Source organism: Branchiostoma floridae, chromosome 5, assembly GCF_000003815.2.
Source record: "Branchiostoma floridae strain S238N-H82 chromosome 5, Bfl_VNyyK, whole genome shotgun sequence".
In the NCBI taxonomy this organism is placed as follows: Eukaryota; Metazoa; Chordata; class Leptocardii; order Amphioxiformes; family Branchiostomatidae; genus Branchiostoma; species Branchiostoma floridae.
The window spans coordinates 4,197,567-4,223,980 of record NC_049983.1 but is presented as its reverse complement, the minus strand read 5'-3'; the positions used below and the strand labels follow the sequence as shown (position 1 = coordinate 4,223,980).

General features: G+C 39.9%; 1 protein-coding gene across 1 annotated transcript; it reads left to right on the top strand.

Annotated features, from left to right (window-relative positions):
• The first annotated feature begins 5,705 nt into the window (after window positions 1-5,705).
• Window positions 5,706-25,868, top strand: LOC118415603 (cubilin-like). Its single transcript, XM_035820306.1, has 10 exons — window positions 5,706-5,730; window positions 5,941-6,123; window positions 12,526-12,747; window positions 13,470-13,574; window positions 14,650-14,764; window positions 18,616-18,734; window positions 22,349-22,495; window positions 22,795-23,163; window positions 24,689-24,850; window positions 25,711-25,868. The coding sequence occupies exons 1-10, from the start codon at window positions 5,706-5,708 to the stop codon at window positions 25,866-25,868; spliced, it is 1,605 nt and encodes a 534-aa protein (XP_035676199.1).
• The last annotated feature ends 546 nt before the right edge of the window (window positions 25,869-26,414 follow it).

The following is a 26,414-nucleotide window of genomic DNA, read 5'->3' as shown; positions in this document are numbered from 1 at the left end:
TTTACGGGTTACGGTCGCATTTGTCTCGTCACGAAAATGCAAATGAGCAAACGCCCGATTTCACGACCACGAAATTGGAATATGACCTGACGTTGCGACGTTGCACGTGAGTTGTCCAATCCCGGCACGCGAGGAAGCCCAGGACAGCGATCGTGCCCCACGACGTATGTCTATGATTCTCAAATTGACAACATACAATTGACGAATCGCTGGGAAAAATGATGCCCCACGACGTATAAACGTTATGTCTATGATTCTCAAACTGACAACATACAATAATTGACGAATCGCTGGGAAAAATGATGCCCCACGACGTATGTCTATGATTCTCAAACTGACAACATACAATTGACGAATTGCTGGGAAAAATGATGCCCCACGACGTATAAACGTTATGTCTATGATTCTCAAACTGACAACATAAAATAATTGACGAATCTCTGGGAAAAATGATGCCCCATGACGTATGTCTATGATTCTCAAACTGACAACATACAATTGACGAATCCCTGGGAAAAATGATGCCCCACGACGTATGTCTATAATTCTCAAACTGACAACATACAATTGACGAATTGCTGGGAAAAATGATGCCCCACGACGTATGTCTATGATTCTCAAACTGACAACATACAATTGACGCATCTGACAGTGCTACCGTAATGATGTGAATATGTGACATATGACAATGCGAAGAACTAATTTTGTCATCTGCCCTACTATGATTTTAAATCTAGTAACATCTGACAATGGTCCTTACAACCGGTGTCAGTTTTTTTATCTAAGATCTGACATTGGCCCTTACACCATGTCAAGTTTTCAATCTAACATCTGACATTTATCCTTACGCCATGTCAGATTTTTAATCTAACACCTGACATTTTTCATATTATTGTCAGATTTCCTGTCTGACATCTGACAATCATCCTCCCAATGTAAGATTTCTAGTCTAACATCTGACACTTTTTGTAGCACTGTCAGATTTTTGAATCAAACATCAAACATTCGTCTTCAAACAGTCAGATTATTTCAATCTAAAATCTGATTTAAAAATCTGACATGGCGCAAGGACCAATGTCAGATGTTAGATTAAAAACCTGACTTGGTGTAAGGACCAATGTCAGATGTTAGATTAAAAACCTGACTTGGTGTAATATTTTAGGTCATCATAGTAGGGCAGATGACAGAAGTTCTTCGCATTGTCATATGTCACATATTCACATCATTACGGTAGCACTGTCAGATGTGAAATCAGATATGATATATGTTGTCAGTTTGAGAATCATAGACATACGTCGTGGGGCATCATTTTCCCCAGCGATTCGTCAATTGTATGTTGTCAGTTTGAGAATCATAGACATACGTCGTGGGGCATCATTTTTCCCAGCAATTCGTCAATTGTATGTTGTCAGTTTGAGAATCATAGACATACATCGTGGGGCATCATTTTTCCCAGCGATTCGTCAATTGTATGTTGTCAGTTTGAGAATCGATAGACATACGTCGTGGGGCATCATTTTTCCCAGCAATTCGTCAATTGTATGTTATCAGTTTGAGAATTATAGACATACGTCGTGGGGCATCATTTTTCCCAGCGATTCGTCAATTATTGTATGTTGTCAGTTTGAGAATCATAGACATAACGTTAAATATACGTCGTGGGGCATCATTTTTCCCAGCAATTCGTCAATTGTATGTTGTCAGTTTGAGAATCATAGACATGCGTCGTGGGGCATCATTTTTCCCAGCAATTCGTCAATTGTATGTTATCAGTTTGAGAATTATAGACATACGTCATGGGGCATCATTTGTCCCAGCGATTCGTCAATTATTGTATGTTGTCAGTTTGAGAATCATAGACATACGTCGTGGGGCATCATTTTTCCCAGCGATTCGTCAATTGTATGTTGTCAGTTTGAGAATCATAGACATACGTCGTGGGGCACGATCGCTGTCCTGGGCTTCCTCGCGTGCCGGGATTGGGCAACTCACGTGCAACGTCGCAACGTCAGGTCATATTCCAATTTCGTGGTCGTGAAATCGGGCGTTTGCTCATTTGCATTTTCGTGACGAGACGAATGATATAATACTGAATTTTTCGGCCGAAAACAGCTAAAAACAGCAAAAAACAAAACACTTCTGCCTGCAGCAGACGACATGACGCTCATGAATATTAATTAACCTCGCAAGGGCTTCTGGGATGACGTACTTCCGGTTGCGTAACAGTTCGTTGACCCCTGACCTCTGACCCATAACACCCGATACTTAGTTGCGTTCCCGCCACTACCGCGCGCGAGTGTTACGTACGTATCCTGGACATACCCCCCAAACTACAATAGTGTTGCGCCGCAAATAGAACATGAATGTGCAACAACACAATTGTAGCGCGCCGCAATGATCACAACACATCGTTGGCTCAGACTGAAGTAAAACAAAGACTGGAAGACACCTTTCTTCAAAAATTTTACTCAGAAAATAAATAACCTGGTATGAAGGAAAACCAAGGGAATACATTAAGAACCTACAGAAAATTCAAGGATACGTATGAAAGAGAAAAATACATCGATATGACAATTTTTGCTATCGCCTAGCCATGACCAAACTAAGAATCAGCGATCACCCTCCACAAATTAAAGCGGGTAGAAACACCCGAACTCCTTCAAACGATAGATTATGTATGTTATGTGATAAGAACTATAGGCATATAGAAAATGAAGTGCACTTTCTTCTAGAATGTTCACTGTAGAAAGATTTAAGTAATACCTTTGTTAATAGTACACTTGCAAAACAGAAATATGCACAACTAACAAAAGAATACTTTTTTAAAATATCTAATGTCATCAGCTAACTATGATTTGATAGAAGAACTCTGTAAGTTCATCTTCACATGTTTTAAAAAGAGGGAAGAAACATGTAGAAATATAGACATAAGTAGAACATAGTATAGCTTACTTATCAGGCTCTTTGTATGCGACTTACTGCATTTAGCACCAAGAGGGCATGATCACATTTACACATCATGTTATGTGGTAACAGTCTACCACCGCAAAAACTCCATTTTCCCCTTACCGCGAAATTAAATGCCTGCGAACTGAAATGCACTTACAGTAGCATTCTATTCCATACAACGCAATTGTACTGATTATCCTAGACTACATCGCGTGTACTCATCATCCGGTTACTTACATAAAGTTCGGTATGGTGGCAACTGGGTGTTTTAATCAAGCGGACACATGGATAGAGATATGATCACTCAAGCTGACCAACAATTGTGTTCACAAAATAACATATCTTGCACCGATACTGATCGGAACAAACACTGAATAACATATACGACAAATGTCTGTCATCCAGTGTAATTGAGTGAGTAAAGAGAGTGTTACGAATGAAAAATAGTTTTGTGTTCTTAGACACATGTATGGAATTCCATGATTAGGTGACATAAGATATGGCATACCCGATAGACGATAGGTCTCGTGCTGTTTGGAATGTGACACAAACACTGAATTATTCAGTCCACTGACGCAACAAAACCGGCGAGTTTTAGAAATGACTTGTGGGAGACACTAGTGGGTTTATTGCTACATCGGGGTGCTACAAGGATACAAAGAAACACCTTTAACCATACCCAGCCATGCTCTGGTGTTTAAAAGTCTTTCTTGCAACAACATGGATGTTAAACCACCTGACAGGCCACGCACAGGAGCATGGTAAACTGATTTTAACAACCAAAGTATTCTTGTGTGTAAGAAATATGCTTGATTCGATGATTTACTACACAAATGGCGGGAAACGTAGTGCATTTAGACTCGGTCAGAGTTTGTGTGAGAACAATTGAACAATCATAATAACATACTGACTCCCAATATTGACTTATGGTACAGAAGTATGGGGTAAGAGTGGATTAAATGACAAATCACCAATTGAACAACTTCATCTTAAGTTTTGTAAATGGTTGTTAGGTGTAAGAAAAAAAACTCGAGTATTCTAGCAACAAGGGCAGAACTGGGCAGGTATCCCCTGTGGATTGAAGTATATACTAGATTATGTTCAAATTACAAAAGAGTAGCTAAAGAAGTGCCAACAAATAGCCTAAAATTTGAAGCCTTCCTTGTACAACAGGACTTGCACAGACGTAAGCTACCATGCTGGCTATCCAATGTTAGTAAAATCCTGGAGGAGTCAGGTTTTGCCTACCTATTGCTTAACAGTGATCACAACACATCGCTGGCTCAGACTGAAGTAAAACAAAGACTGGAAGACACCTTTCTTCAAAACTTTTACTCAGAAATTAACGATCCTGACATGAAGGAAAACCAAGGGAATAATTTAAGAACTTACAGAAAATTCAAGGATACGTATGGAAGAGAAAAATACCTCGATATAACAAATTTTAGCTATCGCCGAGCCATGACCAAACTAAGAATCGGCGATCACCTTCTACAAATTGAAGCGGGCAGAAACACCCGAACTCCTCCAAACGATAGATTATGTATGCTATGTGATAAGAACTATAGGTATATAGAAAATGAAGTGCACTTTCTTCTAGAATGTTAACTGTACAAAGATATAAGCAATACCTTTGTTAATAGTACACTTGCAAAACAGAAATATGCACAACTAACAAAAGAATACTGTTTTTCAAATATCTTATGTCAGCAGCTAACTATGATTTGATAGAAGAACTCTGTAAGTTCATCTTCACATGTTTTAAAAAGAGGGAAGAAACATGTAGAAATATAGACATAAGTAGAACATAGTATAGCTTACTTATCAGACTCTTTGTATGCGACTTACTGCATTTAGCCCAAAGAGGGCATGATCATGAATATGCAAAAAACTTCATTGTCAAACTTCACTGATCTGAAACTGGGCACTGGACGCTTGAGCGTTTTAACCTGCTTCTTTTGAGTAAAAATATCGAAAATATCTATAAAGTGGGCGACTAGTTTGGGGCCAATATAGTTTTATGTTCACGGTTTCGCGGTGGCCACTTCACCGCGATCATAAAACCACCGAACATTTACACATCATGTTATGTGGTAACAGTCTACCACCGCAAAAACTCCATTTTCCCGCTACCGCGAAATTAAATCCCTGCGAACTGAAATGCATTTACAGTAGCATTCTATTCCATACAACACAATAACGCAATGGAACTCATTATCCCAGACTACATCGCGTGTACTCATCAGCCGGTTACTTACATAAAGTTCGGTATGGTGGCAACTGGGTGTTTTAATCAAGCGGACACATGGATACTGATATGATCACCCAAGCTGACCAACAATTGTGTTCACAAAATAACATATCTTGCACCGATACTGATCGGAACAAACACTGCATAAAATATACGAACATTTCTGTCATCCAGTGTAATTGAGTGAGTAAAGAGAGTGTTGCGAATGAAAAATAGTTTTGTGTTCTTAGACACATGTATGGAATTCCATGATTAGGTGAAATAAGATATGGTATACTCGATAGACGAGAGGTCTCGTGCTATTTGGAATGTGACGCAAACACTGAATTATTCAGTCCACTGACGCAACAAAAACGGCGAGTTTTAGAAATGACTTGTGGGAGACACTAGTGGGTTTATTGCTACATCGGGGTGCTACAAGGATACAAAGAAACCCCTTTAACCATACGCAGACATGATCTGGTGTTTAAAAGTATTTCTTGCAACAACATGGATGTTACACCACATGACAGGCCGCGCACAGGAGCACGGTAAACTGATTTTAACAACCAAAGTATTTTTGTTTGAAAGAAATATGCTTGATTTGATGACTTACTACACAAATGGCGGGAAACGTAGAGCATTCAGACTCGGTCAGAGTTTGTGTGAGAACAATTGAACAATCATAATAACATAGTGATTTTTTTCACAATATTTAGGGGGTTGTGGTGCTCACATCACTGGGCAATCTTCTGGTACAGTTTCTTCTCCCAACTATCCTGGGCAATATGGCAACAACTTGCACTGTACGTGGACTATAGAGGTCAACGAAGGGGAGTTGGTGGGGATGACACCAGTGTCGTTTTCTTTGGAGGAAGGTTATGACTGGCTGGACGTGTGGGAGGGAGAGCTGGACCAGCCCACCTGGTTAGGATCGTACACCGGTAGGCTTGGCTCTGTTTTAGCGTGAATCATTGTGTTTGCAGAAAAAGGGACGTCACCATAGCTCATCAAACGCGTCTTAATTAATAGTCAGCATTAATATCTTCTAACCAGGTCGAAAATGAACGTACTTATTACACATTGTCAACTTTTCAACAGGAACCAATTTGCCAGGAGCACTCATCGCTACTTCCAATATGGCACACTTAGTCCTTCGCACGGACCACCTGGGCACTGATGCCGGTTTCCAGATCTACTTTCATGGCGGTCGGTTGCTAGGGTATTCTTTCCCGTTGCTATGCGCGTTCGACAGAGTATCGGGTTACATGAGGTCTACTATTGGCTAACCGTAAATTATTTGAAAATAAACAAAGTATTATGACAGTGAAAATGCGTTTAGAATAAGATTAAATTAGCAATTTTACATACTTTAAATCTTGTCATTTTACTTTGAATAGCTATCTAATTTAGATTTTGCTTCCAAAGACGGTTATTTTCTGTTTTCAGGAAGGCCTTTAATTTGACCAAACTCTTGATAAGATGTGCCGCGTGTGTCATCGAAAATTCTCGATTTTTATATTTTTCGTCATTTATGAGGAAAATAAAACTTTTTGTTCTGGGGATTTTTTAATTTTTAATTTTAAGCAAAATTACAGTAAAAAAATATGCGTAAAAATGGCATTTTTCGCACTTAATTACCGATAATTCAAAATCAAAGGCATTTTTTAGAAATTCTAAAAGCAGAAACCTCGGGTCGGAAAAACCGTTGCGGTCATTTTGAGCCGTCAATGAGTTAAAATGGCCTCTTCTTGGTCGAGATCTTAAACGATGTTTGCATGCATGCCATGCCGCACGGAGAGCGGGATAGTGTAATTGATACCGGTGTAAACAACACTGTCTTGTAATATTCAAGGTCACCAACACAAACGCTAGTAGCTTCGTTACATATTGCAGGTCTCAAATAAAGTGACAGCATAGGTGTACTGTCAAGAAAATTGTTTATATCGGTGAAAAACTATCTTTTTCACCTGTTTTAAGGTAATTGGAAAAAAAAACAATGCTGCCAGAAAGCACTGTTTGACCGCAGATGACCTAAATAGAACACGGGTTCGGTTCGAATCACATCAGATCGAACATCGTGGAACAAGGTTTGAATTCGGCCAGACATGGGAGATTTTGACCACTGTGTTTAGCTATAGTGGTAAAAAAACACATTACAGATAGGAACACAACGCATACTATTGTCAAGTAATGTTACACAGTAGGTTTCTTTACAATTGCTGAATTGTTGTACAAAATTCAGTCCAGATTTAGCTAGCGTAATTTCTATCTATCTGTTTTTTATGTGGCAGTATGTTGCAGTTTCTTTATATAGTTAGTGGAATCAAGCCTACCACGTTACGGAACACTATTAAAGGTATGTCGGGAGTCGATATTTTCGCCGTGCGAGCGCGTTTGAAAACCTGTGAATCTGCACACCCGCGCTGGGTTTCAGCCATTTTGTTTCTTCCGAACGAACCGTTGATGATTGATTCTTGTTCGAATTCTCACCTGTGCCTAACTAGGGAGGTCAGAAAGTTACAGCGCGCGTAGGACGAAATGTTTGTAGGCTAATTCTCTACGTTGCAAATGTGAAATAATGACACAAAAGTGTCAAAAAGTGTCAAAAAGTAGTAGTAAATCTGAGATTTCTTAGTTCTAGAATATTTCAAATTTGAGCGCAAAAAAATGCTAGCAGACATTAAATGTGGCAGTATGTTCTGTCACCGACAGATGTAAGTGCTAAAGTGTGTATTTCTGACCGCGTATCTTTGTCTGAAGTAATAAATGCATGTTTAGCTTTAGTGACTCACTATTAATAAATACCCCCGAGAATAATTTCATCAGGCTGGTAGAATATAGGATAAAGGAGAGTTCTTCTACACAACCATGTTGTACTTACTTTGCTTAGGCCCCCTTTCCACTAGACGGCGATCGCGCTGCGCTCTCACTGTGACCTAAATAGGATATGGGTAATGTTCACTTTCACACTTGGTACATCATACAGAACGTAAAAGTGTGACTGAGAAGACAACAAAACACACAAGGTGTAAAAAGATTCGTTTCTTTTCTATAGAATTCGATTAGCAATCTGTCAAATTTTAGGTCGCAGAGAGAGCGCGGCGAGAGCGCCGTCCTAGTGGAATGGGGGTATTACGTTTTGGTGTCTATCAAAAACCCTCCTCTGGGATTCTGATTGGAGTTCTGCTTTTTGCCGCTACAAGGTGCATAAATGTGAAAATTATGTGAATTTAGTGATATAATGTGAATTCGTTTCGAAAAATGAGAAACCCAAAATGTGATTTATTTTCAAAATATGAGTCGTCAAATATGTGAAATAATGTGACTCTTCCAAAAATGTGAATCGATTATGTAAACTCCCGCAACCGAAAAACGTGACTAGAATAATGTGAATGTAAATTATATGAAAATGTAAAGGGATGTGAAACGGTTTTACTCCGCAAACTGGACGGAGGCGAATGTGAAATGATTTTATGTGGAAAAAAATGTAACAGATATGTTTCCAAGTGCTAGTAGAATCAACAAATATATGCATCCAGCATGCAAACACTTCTCAAAGATTAGTATGTATTACATAAACCATGTCTTGTCATTAACCACGGAGTATTTACGCGTCCAAGACATAAGCTGCCTTATTTGTTGTTCCACACCACTCTTATCCGATCCGTTTTTATGGGCTAGATATTTGTGTGATCTTCTCGCAAAATGCCCGTTGTAAGCGATACAAAGCTTTGCGCAAAATTATTTTGGTCATCTACTGTTTAGTCAAAACAAAAAGTGTGAAAAACTCCCCAATCCCCCACGCGTGCCACTGCTATTCTGCTGATTAACTACTTAACCCTTGTCCTGCTGGCAATTTTTTACCCATATACCCTCCCTGTGCTGGGCATTTTTGACTCTCTTCAAAGTATGGGAAATGCTTTTACTTTGCTATTTTTTAGTTACTTTGCATTTAAGTAACCCTATAATGTTACACATCAATAGAAAGCTGAGAGTCTCTACCTTTTAGTAATGTCTTGAAAGTTTTACCCTGAGTCATAAAAATGATATGCAAGGGTAATAAATCAATAAAACAAGTTATTTTCATAAACTTTTGTATTAATAATACCTGAACTTCATAAATAATCTTAGTATCAACACTACAACATTCCTATGACATATTGACAACATCAGAGCCACATGTGCAGCAAAAAAATTTTACCCAGGTATCACTGCAGGTGAGTTTATGGCTAGGAATTGTCCTGGGTGCTGAAAAGGCTGTTCAATAGAATAATGTAACATATGATCAGCTCCATCTGTCACTAATTATTTGCCACATCAAGGTACTTAATGACCTCCACAAAAGTAACCAAGGTCGAATTTGCAGCTTAACAGACTGTCCTAATTCGTTTCCTGTTGCGTGGGGGGTAATTTTCCATAAAAATGGTAAAGTTCACGTACATATCTTCTTTTCTCATGTTCGTCAGCATTTCTTCACCATTCTTGCCCAAAATTGGATGTTCTGCCTCAGAATCAGTGGGGAAAGGCTCCTTATGCACTTGTTACCAAGTAAACCTTGACATTTTAGCGACTAAACTAAGAATTTATGCCCCAAAACACGAAAAAAACATGAAAAAACATATCCCCAATCCCCCACGCGTGCCACTGCTATTCTGCTGATTAACTACTGTAAATGCATTTAAGTTCGCGGGGATTTAATTTCGCGGTAGCGGGAAAATGGACTTTTCGCGGTGGTTTTAATTTCGCGGTAGCACCATGCACTGTAGTCTCTTACTGTTATGGAAAAATGTTCGTGGTGGATTTAAATTCGCGGTGAATCGGCCGCCGCGAAAACCGCGAACATTAATCCACCGCGAACATTTCTGCATTTACAGTACTTAACAAGTGAAAGCACCGAATTCCATGACCATTCACATATGGTTTGACGGCTGTGCCCAACTCGTCCTTTATGTACCTCCAACGAGTTAAGAAGATTAAAGAAGTTAGTGATCTGTTAGATGAAACTTATCGACCCATTTTGTTAAAAGAGTCTGTTCAATAGATTTTGTATAAACATGATGGCCAACTAGAATTAGAAACCTTTAATAGACAGTGTGTCACGAAGACATACAACTGGACAAACTACAAAGGAAATGGTAGGCCCGTCATTACGTGGCCGTAGCTGTGTCTGCATGTGGCATAGAAACACTTCAAACTGCTCGGTAAACTTCCCTGTTTGGATGTCCTTTTCAGATAGAAGCTGTACAAGCCACCCGTAGGTAATAATGCTATACATTAATCCTATATATCTTATAATCTTATAACAAGACTTTTCAATTTTCTAAAGCGGGTTTTAGTTAAAAAAACAACACTAACCCATTCTCCGGGTAAAGTCTATCAGGCCTGCATAGAAACACTTCAAACTGTTTGGTCAACATCCCTGCCTGGGCATCCTTTACAGAAGCTGTACAAGTCACCCGTTGATAATAATGCTACGAAAGAATCCTATTTAATTTGTAATGTAAAAACAAGACTTTTCAATTCTCTACAGCGTTATTTTGTTCAGAAAACAACACGAATCCATCCATTCTCCGGGTGGTCACAGTCTCGGGTAAAGTCTATTATGCCTGCATAGAAACACATCAGACTGCGCGGTCAACATCCCTGTTTGGACGTCCTTTACAGAAGCTGTACAATTACCCGTAGGTAATAATGCTGCACAATAATCCTTTATATCTTATAATCTTGAACAAGGACTTTTAAGTTTTCTACAGCGTTCTTTAGTTCAGAAAACAACACGAATTCATCCATTCTCCAGGCGGCCACTGTTTAGGGTAAAATCTATCAGGCCTGCATAGAAACACTTCAAACTGTTTGGTCAACATCCCTGTTTGGACGTCCTTTTCAGAAGCTGTACAAGTTACCTGTTGATAATTATGCTACACAAGAATCCTATACATCTTATAATCTTAAAAAAGGACTTTTTAGTTTTCTACAGCGTTATTTAGTTAAAGAAAACAACACGGATCCATTCTCCGGGCGACCACCGTTTCGGGTTAAGTCTATCAGGCCTGCATGGAAACATTTCAAACTGCGGCGTTCGCTATGCGCTCTCTGTGCCCTCATCGTTGGGTCGCCGTCCACGGCGCTCTCAAGCCGGCTTTAGAATTCATGCGGACGCCGGACGAATTTGTAGATCGGAGAAAAGGTGTGTGGAATAAAAAAAGGCAGCATATGTATTGAACGTGTACGAAGTCAGAAAATAACACTCGCCTCTGGAGTGGAATGCCCCTTTAACGTTGTACATAAGCATTCGTCGGTCATTTTATTGTCTGAAAGCAAATGTTTTCAAATAAAGGCTTTATACATAAACGTTGGCACACTTACCTTAACATAGTCTGGCAAATCACATATTTTGTGGAAAGTGGAAATCACATTAGTTTCACATATACAAAAAATGTGATATGGTGTCACATTTTTTTCACATCTTGCGAGTTTGTGAACATCACATAAAATTCTCATTTCTCAGCATGCCAGTTGTCTTTACAATTTTCACATTTCGTAGCTGGCCGCTTTTCACATAAGTTTAACATGAAGTCACATTTCATAGAATGTGATTCAATTTAACATTATTTTTCACCTTTCCATCAGGAGCCCTTTTCACATATTAACAACATAAGTGTAGCCGCTCGAGACATGTATAGACAGCCACACAAGTTCACATAACGGCTGCACAGCCAATGTCACATTTAGGTGACATGTTTTCAGATTTTAAAATGTGATTCTTCAAGACCATTTTTGGGAAATGTTAAAAAAAATGTGATGTAAACTAATAACATTTTTTTTTTCACATACAGCTCAATTTCTGTGCCACCCTTAAGAAATGTGACGGGAATGTTATTTCATGTGATTATATGTAAACTTATGTGATAAAATGTGATACTGTTGAACCTCAAAATTTTCACATCATATCACATTATATCACATTTTCATGGAATTCTGCAGAAAATTCACATAATTTTCATATCATGCACCTTGTAGGTAGCCGATGTAGGTGGCGCTTTTGCGTCGAGAACAGTGATGAACAGGAACCAGGGGGATACAAACTTGGTCACGTTTGGGATTTTGTTCTCACCGCAAAGCGCCACCTACATCGGCTACATATAGCGACGAGAAGCAGAACTCCAGTCAGAACCTCTGAGGAAGGTAACTAATAGACACCGAAAGGTAAGCACAGTAAGTAAATCCTGGTTGTGTACAATAATTCTCCTATATCATATCAGTAAATGATTGGCGGGAAGTGTAGTATGGGGTTTCAAAGAGAACGATAAGATAACATGTTGAAACTTTTCCATGCTGTATAGGTCACGTTCGTGTTTATATTGCCGGTCAATCTTCTGGATTCGTTTCCTTCAACTACACTGGGCAGGACGACAACAGCTTGCAACGTGCGTGGACCATAGAGGTCAACGAGGGGGAAGGAATTAAGTTGACAACACAGTCGTTTTCTCTATCGGACGGTTATAACTGGTTAGACGTCTACAAGGAAGAACTCGACATTCCCGTCTTGCTGGGATTGTACACCGGTAGGCTTTTGTCCTACTTTTAGTGTGCACGTAAATATGCTTTTGTATTGACCTTGGTGCTACAGCAGAACTTCCAATTTTTGTATCTTTTGACCCGGACATGCTTTGGTCTTGATTTCTTTTCATGGCAGATAGCTTGTTCTGTATGGAAGAAGTAACTTTTGCCCCCCCCCCTCCCCCCTCGCTGTTTGCTCTGGAACTGCAGGGGCATTCTGGTCAAAATCTTCTAAAGAACATAAAGGAACATACGATACAGATGTGCAAGTCATTTACATCAAACCAGTCAAACCAGTATTTCTTTCAAGAAGCCGACTGGTTATTAGAGACCTTGCTGAGCAAAGCCCAAAGTCAATCCTAGGCAACAGGAAACAACCCCCCACCCATGCACCGAAAATCGTCGCAATCGCGCGTATCGTTCCGGACACACAGCGCCAAAAGTGCCCTAAAAACACAAAAAGTCAAGTTGCCTTGTCAAGTTCAAGTGCAAGGAGGCCCAAAATCAAACCTGACTGTCAAGCCACCACCCCCAACCCACGTACCAAAAATCGTCGTGCTGGGACCATCCGTTCTTGAGATACAGCGCCCTAAATCCCCGGCTTCCAAAAGTTCCCACGCCCCTGAAAACCATACCTGCATACATGCAGGTAATTAGTCTGTAGTTCGTGTGTACTTTATAACCAGCTTTAAAGGGTGCTAATTCCACATTTTTAAACTTTCAACAGGACGATACATTCCGGCAGAATTCTATGTCCCTGTCAACACGGTCCACCTGGTCCTCAGTACAAGCTACAATAACACTGATGACGGTTTCAAGATCCATTTTGAGGGTAATGAAAACTTATGAAATACATTGCATATCTACTAATCTGGCATCCAGTCTACCATAGATTGGCCAGGCTTCCTTCCGGGCAGAAGAATCTTTCTGCTGCTTGAGTAATCTTTCGCAGGTGTCAATCATGTTGAAATGCCTATTTTCATCTTGTAGAGCTTGTCATAGAGTAAATACTGAAAACTGTAAAGCCGTTTGGGGCCTTGTAAAAGATTTAATACTGGTGGATTAAACCTCTTTTCTATTTATTAGGTTTTAATGTGACAGCATATATTCACCACAGAAAAGTATAGAAGCTAAAGCACAGTTTATGATGTTCACAATTGTATTGACACATCATCATTTTGTAGTAGAGTGTAAATTGTATACCGTTGAGGGAAATAAACTGTATAAGGTTATACCAAACCTATTTAATTATTTCATACACCATACAAGTTTTGTAGAAGAATCCATATTCCTAATACAACTAGACAAACCATCGATCGTAAAACATATCAGCTCTTTTATCTCCACTATAACAGAAAAGCGAGGAGAAGATGAATTTATCCAACGGTAGTTTTATTTTGTATCTGTTAACTGTATCTCTTCAACATGTCTTGTTGTGACCAGTACTTAGCAGCCCATTGTGATAAAAATGTGTAATAAAGGTCTTCAATAAATCAATCAATCAATTATTGAATGATGCATCAAATCATCATAAGAATATTTCCGCTTCTTTTCGACATTAGCATTCAGTTTGAGTGATCCGTGCCCGGACCCTGTAGTTCCCTTCAACGGGTACAGGACTGGAGACAGTTTTACTTTGGGGTCAGTTGTTTCGTTTGGCTGTCACGACGGCTACGTATTGTTGGGCCAGGAAAGACTGACGTGCATATTTGATAATGGAATACATTGGAACTTCATCGCTCCAACTTGTGAAGGTAGGACATGTTAAACCATTTGTTGTTGTTTTTTTGCACGTAAATTCCTTAATCTTTAAGATGTGTACAGATATGATTTTCTGTATAGCAAAGATGCCCCAAATACAGCTGAACCTAAATCTGACCCTTTTCTACGCCTTCTGCGTACAAAAGGCCCTGCACATGCGTGCGTTGCCGCTGGGGGGCGTTATTTGTACGAGAAGGAGGGAGAGATTCTGCCTCCACGTGACGAAGTGACCGGGACGTACCAGACTAACGTCGACTGCAGGTACTGCATAATATCAGACTTTTCTAATGTATCAGTATTCAATCTATTGTAGCATTTAACAGAGTACATTGAATCATGTAGTTGATTGACGCAACAAAAGTAGAGCGACTTTTAGGTATACTTCAACTACCTATACAACTAATAATACTGTATAGAAATGAATTGTCTACATATATTTATATCTATAGATATGAATTAGTCAACATGTCGAGCATAGCGAGTCATTTACTGAACATTTGGTTGTGAGGTCTAAGCATTCTTTGATGTATTTACCTCCATGAAAAAATGGAGGCATAGTTTTTGGTGTGTCTGTACGTGTGTGTGTCTGTCTGTGTGTCCGCATATTTGTGGACATCATAACTTGAGAACCTCTTGATGGACTACGATGATATTTAGTATGTGGGTAGGGGTTGGGAAGACAAGGGTCAAGGTCAATTTTGGGCCCCCTGGTGTGTGACCTTGGTATTGCAGTGCAGCTTCCGGTTCTCCTATCGCGGTGTTCTGAACATACTATGGTCAAGATTTTTAAGAATTAGATAGCTCTTGTGCTCAGGAAAAAATGACATAAGTTTGGGCCCCCTAGCGTCTAGTTTTGGGATAGCAGGGGCATTTTTGTCAAAAACTTCTGACGAGGATAACTCAAGAAGGGAACAACGGATTTTCAATATTTTTGGTATGTAGGTACCTCAGACAATGTTGTACAAGATAAAATACCAATTAAGCAAAATAGGAGTAAATTTGCATAATTAATGAGAATATTCTATCATAGCAGTCTTTTAAACGTATCTCTTGTCCCGTACGTGACATGGTCGTGACATTTGGGTGGTAGATAGCTTTTAGCGTCATGACAAAGTTGGGCAAGTTTCAGTCCCCTAACATTTAATTGTCGAACTGCAAGAGCGTTTTGTCAAGACACTCCAAAGAGGATAACTGCAGAAAGGAACGGCGGATTGCCTGCATTTTAGGTATACAGGTAGCTTAGACAAAGATGTTCATAATGATATGCATTTTATGCAAATAATGACTTGATTTGCATAATTAATGAGGAAATTATATAATTCCATTGTTTGCAATAACTGGATTTCGATAAATGTACCACTTGTTAATTGTAATCAGTGGAACATGTGCAGATATCAAATATGCAAATGAGGAATTTATTTGCATAATTTATGAAAAAATTTCAAAACAACTTAATGATTAATGATTTGAATTGAGAATTTTACTTGTGACATGTGTACTGTACGTTATTCAATGATGAACAACACCATGCATAAACCATGTTAATGTTAAGTCATTTGCATGAAATTGACAAAAGCTCTAAATTTTCATAGAGGTATGAGGTCGCCGAACTCTAGTTATCTATTGAATACAATTAGGGTTATCTCCTCCCAGAATGTAGTTGAATTTATCTATTGAAGTTAAATTCTTTCGAGCACGCGAAATAAATGTGAACAGCTTTGTACGTTTATCACCATAAAGTGAGCATTCCATAACAAAGTGACGGGTACTGATATAGTCGAGGTAACTGATAGGTCTGTGTGTCGTATGTGATGTCTGCATCTGCATATGATACCCCAAATGACCCCGCAAGGGGCAAAAGTAGGGGGGGGGGGAGCTGAGGCTCCCGGGTTAGGGCGGGCAGGCCGCCTGCCTGGCACGGAAGTGCTCAACGTTGGGAGCGCTTACAACCGTGCCAGGCAGGGCATTCCACTCGGGAATTGTGCCTGGGAAAAAAGAGTGTTTGTAGATGTCGGTGCGTGCAAATATGTGTTGATATTTGAAGTCGTGACTACCCCGGGTGCGCCCTTGGGCAGGCTTCAGAATATTGCTGGCGTCTATGTTAATATTATTGTTGACTACTTTATAGAAAAAGGTACTGTAAGTGCACTGTACTATCCCAAATATGCTCTATCCCAAAATCGCTTTTAGGAGAGAAGCACTTCTGGGATAGGCTTGTATCCTAAATGTGCTTTTATTCTAAAAGCGCTCTAAACCAGAGCGCATCCTGGATATCCCAGACGCGCTCCTTTGTCACCGTCAATCATGGTGATTGGCAGGACCGCAGGCGGTGATGTTTTACGCCCAGGTTTCCATATTTGGTTCTTGCAAGTTATTGTACAAAGGTAATTTTGTACAATATGTATACAGTGTACACAGGTAATGGTTATTTGATCAAACCTAGTTCCATGCACTATTTTGTCCTTTTGATTCCCACTATATGATTTTTATCCATCTGAATGTGCATGGAAGACACAGAAAGCACTTCTCAATAGTGCATCCCAAGATGTACTACAAAATGTACCATAAAAATGTACTACAAAATCTACCATAAGACATGATGACAGTCAATGAAAACGTCCAGGTGCACATTGATCAAGTACCCAAGCATTCAGTTCCCAGTTTGTATTCTATCGCAAGAGCGCTTCTGGGATAGAAACAGATGTTCGTCTAGGAAAAATAGTACATTGTCGTCTATCCTAAAAGCGCTTCTGCGATAGAAGCGCTTTTGGGATAGGCCGGCATCCAAAATGTGCTTCTATCCTAAAAGCGCTTCTGGGGTATCCAGAACACGTCGCAAGTGAAAGAACGCATTCTGGATATCCTATAAGCGCTTTTGGGAAAGAAGCACATTTGGGATATATCTGCATCCAAAATGTGTTTCTATCCTGGCCTAAAAGCGCTTCTAGGATATCCAGAACACGTCGCAAGCGAAGGAGCGCATTCTGGATATCCTGAATGCGCTCCTGTCTAAGGAGGCCGACATCTCCTGTGCAGGGTGTGTTTTCTTTGTTTGATTTGCTGAATTTCAGCTTCTGGTTTTGTTTCGAACTATCGAACCGGAGATAGCGATACTACCTCGGGGTCCATGCAGTCAACACGTCGCGAGAAAATGGCAGCGGTCTCTTCCGGTGATTGTTTACACCCAAGTTTTCATATTTAGTTCAACCTCGCGACACCTGCCGTAATCTACGTGATCAAAATCCGCCGTTTACAAAGCAATTGCTGAACCTAGATTTTACGTGATTGTGCGAGGGTTAGACCGGCCCACGGAGTCCCCAAAAATGATTTGGTTTGTGTAAACTACGTTGATTTGGTGTAGGTATATCCTATCTTCTATCACAATCAAACCCGGAAGTGACCACGTGGGGAGAACAAATATGGCGGCCTTCTGACTACGAAAAATCACATGCAAGATAGTCTCCGCCTCCCAAGACACTAAACTCCACCCACAAGTGCACGTTCTGGATGAACACGTCGGCTTATCCAGAACGCTCTACTCGCTTGCGACGTGTTCTGGATATCCCAGAAGCGAGTTTAGGATAGAAGCACATTTTGGATGCCCGGGTCTGTCCTAAAAGCGCTTCTATCCTAGAAGCGCTTTTAGGATAGATGACAATCTAGGATACAACATGCATGAATCTCATGTGATAAACGCTGCAGGGGTCACGTGACGCACAGAGCGGGATTTTTAAGATGGCGACCTCGCACTTCGGCGATAGAAAATACGATTTGACGCGCCGAAGTGAAGCAAAAAAGTAGCTCAAAGGCTATCAACCAAGTTTTCGTGATGAAATATGTCTACGAAATGCTCTGAAAAAGGAACATCACGGGTAGAAACGGACAGAGACATGATTTCTCCCAACGTAGCGGGAGATAGACTCATAATTTCGTACAAAATGCCAAGTCACCCCTGTTGTCTCTTCATAAACATATCGGAATTTATCTGTTTGCAAGCAAATATGTGAAATCTTCACTACAACTTCTGATAGCGATCTTGGCTTTTCTGCATCATTGTTAAATATCAACACTTACTATGCTTTCAATTGACGGACCCATTTTTGTTTTTCTAGTTGGACAATCGTGGCACATCCTGGAAAGGTTGTGGTCGTGGAGTTTCTAGAATTCGACATTGAGTATGAGGCAAGGTGCCGTTATGACTTTCTTCAGATACACGATACACCTTATTGGGGTAAGTTGGAGAATACCGATGTTAACCCGGATACCTAGTAAATTGAACTCTATGCAATATATAATCATCCCTAACAAGTAGTAACACAATACAGAGCATTTTTATCCTTATACGTGGCATTCATTTCCTTTGGTAAGATTTAGGAACTAGAAAGGCCGACATTTGCTTGAGAGCAAATACAGCATATTTCAGCCATCTCCCTCCCCATGCAACAATAGACTATTCCAAAATCACCCATATGCAAAAATGGAACACTTCTACTAATGACAAAAATGGAGTCACTTCTACTAATGACACTTAATAACACCCCAAAATGAATCTTACAAAATTCCCAGTGCAAGAATGGACTCTTCCAGTGCACCCCATGTGAATTTGCACAATAGACCAGTCCTGAAATACTCCCACTGAAAACATTGCCTTTTATTATGACCACGTCCTACTTTTAATCCAATTACTTTGAGGAGGATTTCCGAGTAAAAGTCAGCGGACAGTCCGAAGTTAAACTAAGCAAAAAAGGCATGAAAAGGTAAAATAGACCAGTCCAAAAACACTTCCGCTAAAAATGGAATATGGAATCATCACCCGTCTAAAACTAAATTTGAAAACATCCCCATGCACAAATGGACTTTTCTTGCGATGCCCCTATGTAAAGTGGTGCAGTCAAGAAATACATCCGCTAAAATTGGACTTGGACGTAATCACCAAAGTCCCAAAAATGGATTCACCCTCCATGTAAGAATGGACTCTTCCAGCACAACCTATGTAAAATTGCAAAATAGACCAGTCAAAAAATGGAACACTTTGATATATCAAATCACCATCAATTTAAACAAATTAAAAAAAAAATGCCCCCCCCTCCGTGCAAGAATGGACTCTTTTAGTACACCCCATGTAAAATTCCAAAATAGACCAGTTCAAAAATACTCCCACTGAGAGACTTTATATAATCAACAGTTCAAAGATCAATTTAAAAAAAAATGTACCCCTCCGTGCCAGAATGGACTATTCCAGATAACATCAGGCTCACTGATTGGCTGCCAATCCCCTTCGGGATGTTGACTTAGGCTACGTGATTGGTTGCCTCTTTAATCAAGTTACTAGCATATATAGATGTGCACATGCTGTCTTCAGGTGGGAGAGGTCGTTGACCCTCTGGCTAGTGGAAAATTACCCAAAAAAATCCCCAAATATATCATTTTGAAGTGGTTTATGCCAGAAATTATGCATGGGTCATTTGAATCTAGTGCACCTATTTACCAAAATTTAGGTCATTTGGTTATAAGACCAGGGAACAAGAGCAAAAAGCGTACGTTTTTGGTCAAACAATGGCCAAAATTAAGCATTTTATTGTACTGTATGCCAAAAGTTTTATTGAATCCATGTGCGCATATGTAGATTTCACTCCTATACCAAATTTCAGGTCATTTGGTTGTAAAATGAGGGTATAGGAGCCAAAAATATCATTTTTGGGGCAAAAAATGTCAAAAAATCTCAAAATTAAGCATTTTGTTGGACCATATGCCAAAACTGTTATTGGCTCTTTGTGGGCATATGATCAAGGCACCTCTGTACCAAATTTCAGGTCATTCGGCTGTAATACCAGGGTACAGGGGGCAAAATGTACATAAAAATTGCAAAAAACATGAATAAAATCATTTTAAAGGCAGATATGAAAAAAACTGAAAAAGACGTCTGGGGGTATTGGCTCACTCTAGCCTTGTGCCAAGTTTCAAGTCATTTGGTTCAGGATCAACGGAGATAACGTGTTTTGAAGATTTGACAGGAGAAAGAAAGAAAGAAGAAACATTACGAATACAATATATTTCACCATACCTATGGTATGGCTGAAATATAATAAACTTGCTGGAACATATAAATTTGTATTATATCTATATCTATCTATCAATAGATATAGATAGACAGATATATTACAGATGTGTTTGGCAATAAATACATTACAGATATGTTGATATACTTACTGATAGCAATTCCACCGAATATAAACTTGGCACAAAAAGTTTGGAATATCAACTTTGGCTGATAATATTTCCGTTGTTTCTGCATCAATGTCAATGTGTTATATATCAATAGAAAGCGTGTATGATTTTCTTTCACAGGGTATCAAACTCTTTTTGATTATAAATTCGTGGGACGAGCACCAGGACTGCTTACGTCAGTGGGTCGCGAAAAAAAAGTGCCCAAATTTTCCTTTTTGTGTTCAACACTGTATCATACTGTTGGTATGGGTGCGGGTGTCAAAGGTTCAATCTATCCTTTTTCACGTAATCTTTGGTATACAGAACATCGAAGTTTATCTTTAGCATTTGAGTAGAGTATATGTGTCCCTTTGGGCTGGTCGATGACCGAATCGAGGTGTGGAGGCGGCAAGGAGAATGCCACGCTGACTGTCGCACGGATAGAGCGTATAGTGCTTGGTGGAGGCAGTGTCATGGTGTGGTGTATGTAAGGCTGCCATATGAAAACCAAGGTTCACTGTCATCCCAGACAACTTCAATACTGTGAGATACAGCGACACCATTCTCTGTTCAGTCGCAATGTCTTACCCCTTCAATTTGGGGCCGAATGACATTCTGCAAGATTACACCGCCCGTCCACGCACAAAGTCTGCAATGGTCCTTGCTCTGTGTGGACGGGCGTTGTAGTCTAACACTTGCAGAATTGCATTTCGTCCCATACACACGCTGACGAGGTATGACATTGCGACTGAATGGAGAATGGTGTCCTTGTATCTCACAGTATTGAGGTTGTCTGGGATGATAGGGAACTTTGGTTTTCATGTGGCAGCCTTACATACACCACACCATGACACTGCCTCCACCAAGCGCTACGCGCTCTATCCGTGCGACAGTCAGCGTGTTATTCTCCTTGTCGCCTCCTCACCTCCATTCGGCCATCCAACTGCCAAAAGGGCACATATACTCTACTCAAATATTAAAGAAAAACTTGGATGTTCTGTAGACCAAAGATTACGTGAAAAAGGACAGATTGAACCTTTGACACCCGCACCCATACCAACAGTATGATACAGTGTTGAACACAAAAAGGGAAATTTGGGCACTTTTTTTTCGCGACCCACTGACGTAAGCAGCCCTGGTGCTCGTTCCACGAATTTATAATCATAAAGTGTTTGATACCATGTAAAATAAAATCATACACGCTTTCTAATGATATATAATACATTGAAATTGATGCAGAAACAACGGAAATATGATCAGCCAAAGTTGATATTCCAAACTTTTTGTGCCGAGTTTATATACAATATATATATATTTCAATCCCAAGAAAACGCCAATTGCCAACATCTTCTCCATCACTTTTACTTCAACTACTTAACACCGTTTAAGCAGCGACCGGCCTTTGACATCAGTTACAATATGTCACCTTACATGTCGAACACTTTGTCAAATACAATATATTCTCATTTTCTATTCATACACATTAACTACATGTTTATATGGAAAACTACAGACAGTGTACCATTCATGCCAACACGACCTTATATGCTCCTCAGTGTCGAAGGCATGGTATTTCAAACGATCGATATCTAACTTTTACATTTAAAGCTTATCTTTGAACTTTTTTTGATGTTCCAGAATTCTATCAAACCTTCTGTGGTGTGTCTCTACCTCCCGTGTATGTGTCAATGGCACCAGACTTGGCCATTCATTTTCACAGTGATGAATCAACCACGGGAACTGGTTTCAAAATCCGTTACTATCTACAGGAGAAGTCTGAAGACGGTATGTTTGAAATATACTTTTTGGTTCCGCTTTTTTATATTACTAATTTATTGATACTTTATTAATCGTTGTTATTAAAAGTTCATTTAATTTTTCGTTTCTCCTGGCAATGTACCTATATGTCGATAAAAACACACAATTGGGTTGACAATTGGACAATGCTTTGACAAGACTTACTCATATTTCAAATAATTTTACGACAAAGCATTAAAGATGCTCCTGAAGGTTAACATTGTTGTGTCTTTGCTGTAGGTAGCTGTTTGCTAATAGAATATAAAGGGAGTTGTTTCTTTCATTAGATCGTCAGGGATATCAACGGATGCACCAACTGTCAGAAGATACTGGCACGTTTTCGTCCATGAACTACCCGCACTACTCCTACCGTAACCACGTGTACCAACAGTGGTACATCACCATGGAGACACACAAGGCTGTCAAACTGTCTTTTCTCCACTTTGATTTGGACATTGACCCGGAGGGACTATGCCGTAGAGACTATGTGGAAGTTGAGGACCCCTATGAGCAGAAAAACTTCGTTTGGTGTGGCAGCTGTGCCCACAGCGGTTTTACCTCAGCTGAACACAGTCTTTACGTCTTTTTCGTGACAGACTTTGTGATTCGCAGAGCTGGGTTTTCAGCACGGTATGAAGCAGTGGACAAGAGGCTAGGTATGCCTATCTATCCATTTTTGTGACATTAGCACCCTTGTCGTATTTTTTTCTTACAGAATCTAAATGGTTGCTTCCGTGCCCTTTCCAGTTTATTTTTATCTATGCCTTAAAGTGTTTCTTTGTTGGTTTACAGATCCCATACTGTTGCAGTAAAATCTTGCATATACGTATATACTTTGGGCATGTCCACAAATTCACTTCAATTGCCTTAGTTATTATTTTGTTCAATGGTGAATCAGAAATAAAGAAAAGCCATTTGTTTCATTGCATGTTAATTTTTGCATATCATCTTAAAAACCTATTCAATAATCTAAGAAAGAAATTGAGATATCAAATAAACTTTGAAAGGTGAACGTTAACCCTATTCAGACCGGGTGGGGTGGGGTGGGGGGCTTTTGAGGCCCGCGCTAACTTCGATGTCCTGTAACGCCAGAACGCCTTACGCTAAAGCCACCAAATTTGGTAAGTTTTCCTAAAATATTGTTGGCAACAAGTTTGCGAAGTTTGAAAAATGTTCAATTTTTTCGTGTTGACATGGCAACCGTTTGCTGACAGGCAGTTTTGCCCAAAGTCACTATTTTTGGTTCTAACAATGTATTTTTCACATTTATTTGCTATATTACTGCTATTTTGTTACATAAATAAAATCTTATATTATTTATCATATCTTTCATGATTATATGCATAAATTATGCTAATTTTATGACGTCATCAGCCCGAAATCCAAGATGGCGGACCGTATGGCCAGATCAAGAATAACAAGCTTATTTTCCCTTAAAATTTGTAACTACATGTACCTGGTATTTTTTCATCAAAATCCATCTAAATGAATGAATTTAGTCTATTTCCATTGCCCTTTGTGATTATTTGTTGCAAAAAAAGAAGTTTTAAAAATTCAAGGTGGTGGATATAATATGGCGGAGCCTATCTCATATCTTAGATGTGCATGACGTCATTTGATGACGTCATTATGACGTCATCGATGTTGCTATTGGCAATACAAGTCGTGATAAACATTATTATTCTGTTATCTGCACTTATTGTTACATTTTCGTAGTATAACTTGAAGTTTTCTGAGAATTCCCTTTTTTCATGGGTCCGGCCAATATAATCAAATTAATGACGTCATAATTACGTCATCTTACGTCAACGTAACGTCAAACGTCAAATACTTGTCAGATATTATGTCGATATAATGTCCTGAAAATTTGGTGGCCTTACGGTACGTCGTTCGAGAGTTAGAGGACTTAGAAGTGGAGGGCCTCAAAAGCCCCCCCCCCCCCGTCCAGGGATGACCAAAAAAGCCTAGTCTGAATAGGGTTAACTTGTTGATTAGACATGCGGCATTTTCTAGGGAGATTTTTGTTTGAAGTTGTTTATTATCCATAGGCTATATGTTTACCGTAGAGGTTTAGGACATAATTACGGAACGAATGTAATGTTGATCAAACCTTTGCATTGCTAAGTTGCTAACGAAAATGTAGAATGAATCTAAGTTACTTATTCATTGTTTTTCCCTCAGGAACACCTACTCAAGATGATCGAGTCGCTCGATCCAATTGGCTGTTGGTCAGCGACAGGATCAAACAAATCAGCGTCAGTACCACAACCAATCAGGTGTGGGCTCTGGATGACGAAGGCAGGCCGCTGCGACGCACGGGGATCACCAAAACAACTCCTCAAGGTAAGCAGACGAGTGACAAAAATCTACAATGGTAGTGACAGCATCTATGCCTGAAGAGAAGCAAGTGTTTTGGTAAATACAGGTTACATTTTTGCAGCGTCAAAGTGCCTTGTGCCCCGATGGTTCATGTGACGGATGGATGAATTTTGCCGATTTCGTCCTTTGCGACCTACAAAAAAGGCATGTGAAGATTATAATTGAACCAAGCTGGGTCTACTAGCAAAATTTGACCTCAAAATAGAAGAAATTGCATTTTAGAGGGTGTAGATTTCAAACCTTTCCCAGCGGATCATGCCCCTGACCCGCTAGGATGAATGGACCAATTAAACCAGTCCAATGGCCTTCCAAAGGCCGTTTCAAATGCCTCTTTTTTTCTGAAGAGGGGCAATTCAAAGTTAGTGAAAACTTAATCATCAGTAGTAATGAATGCATGAATAAACGAAGAAGACCCTTATTGTACGATTCTGCTCTCACAAGCTAAGCACAGGTTATTATGATAAAGTTCATAATAATAGTAATGATAGTAGTTCAGAATAGTCTGAGTACAAGTCGACTTCTCGCTTCTTAAAACAGTTGTACATGTAATGACAGATGGTGCTTGGCGCCTAGGTTACACATAGCCGAATCTAGCTCCCGAACACCAGCCAACCCTTAGCCGACTCAGGTCAGGTAGTTAGGGAACAGTCTGATCAGTTTTAGGCCACGGCTACCTTTGATGCGGAACATACGCCGAACATGCGCCGAAAATTTCCTACGTATCTCCTAACCTAACCTCGAATGCTATCTAGCCTACTCCAAGCCACCCCGACCACCAGACGCAGACCAATAAGGGAGCTCCTCCCTGGAGGTTGCTCGTGCAGCCCTCCAGCTCTTTGGAGCGAGCTCTACGCACTATGAATACAAACACTTGGTTCTCGTCACCTTTAAGAAATTGTTTGAACTCCACGGAGGTGCTCCTCTCGTAGAGGACAAGTATTCCTCGCGGGAAGGGCTGAACCAGCAGCTCTACGCACTATGAATATATACAAATAATTGGTTCACGTTTAAGAAATCGTTAGAACTCCATGGGGGAGCTTTTATCGTAGAGGACAAACATATGGGCTGAAGCTCTACGCACCATTAATACAGAACATTGTCGTCGTTACTTTCAAGAAATTGTTAGACCTCCAGGAGCGTTTGTAAAGGATATGCATTACCACCACGTGGAGACCTGAGCAAGCAGCACTTTTACGCACTATTGATGTAATTATCTGATTCACGTCACCGTCAACTAATTGGTCGTATGGCTCTACGGAGATATCATAAATGACAAACAGACACAGATTGAAGAGCCGAACGAGCACCTCGACGCAATATTAATGTAAACATGTGGTTCAAATCACCTCAATCAAATTGGTGGTAGGGCTGTTTGGAGATCTCGTAATGCTCCGTGCAGCTAACTCCCCGCACTTTTAGATGGTTCACGTTTTTTAAAATTCACATTGGTTTAAAGAGGATTGGACAGGAAGCAAGTACTGCTAATATGGTTCATGTTACCTTTAAGAACAGTCAATACAATTCTTCC

Excerpts from the sequence above, each read along its gene's own strand:
- LOC118415603 (XM_035820306.1), top strand. The coding sequence starts at position 5,706 with ATGACAGGCCGCGCACAGGAGCACG. Across the intron at positions 18,735-22,348 it reads ACACGATACACCTTATTGGG|AATTCTATCAAACCTTCTGT; the intron begins GTAAGTTGGAGA and ends TTGATGTTCCAG. Across the intron at positions 23,164-24,688 it reads AGCAGTGGACAAGAGGCTAG|GAACACCTACTCAAGATGAT; the intron begins GTATGCCTATCT and ends TTTTTCCCTCAG.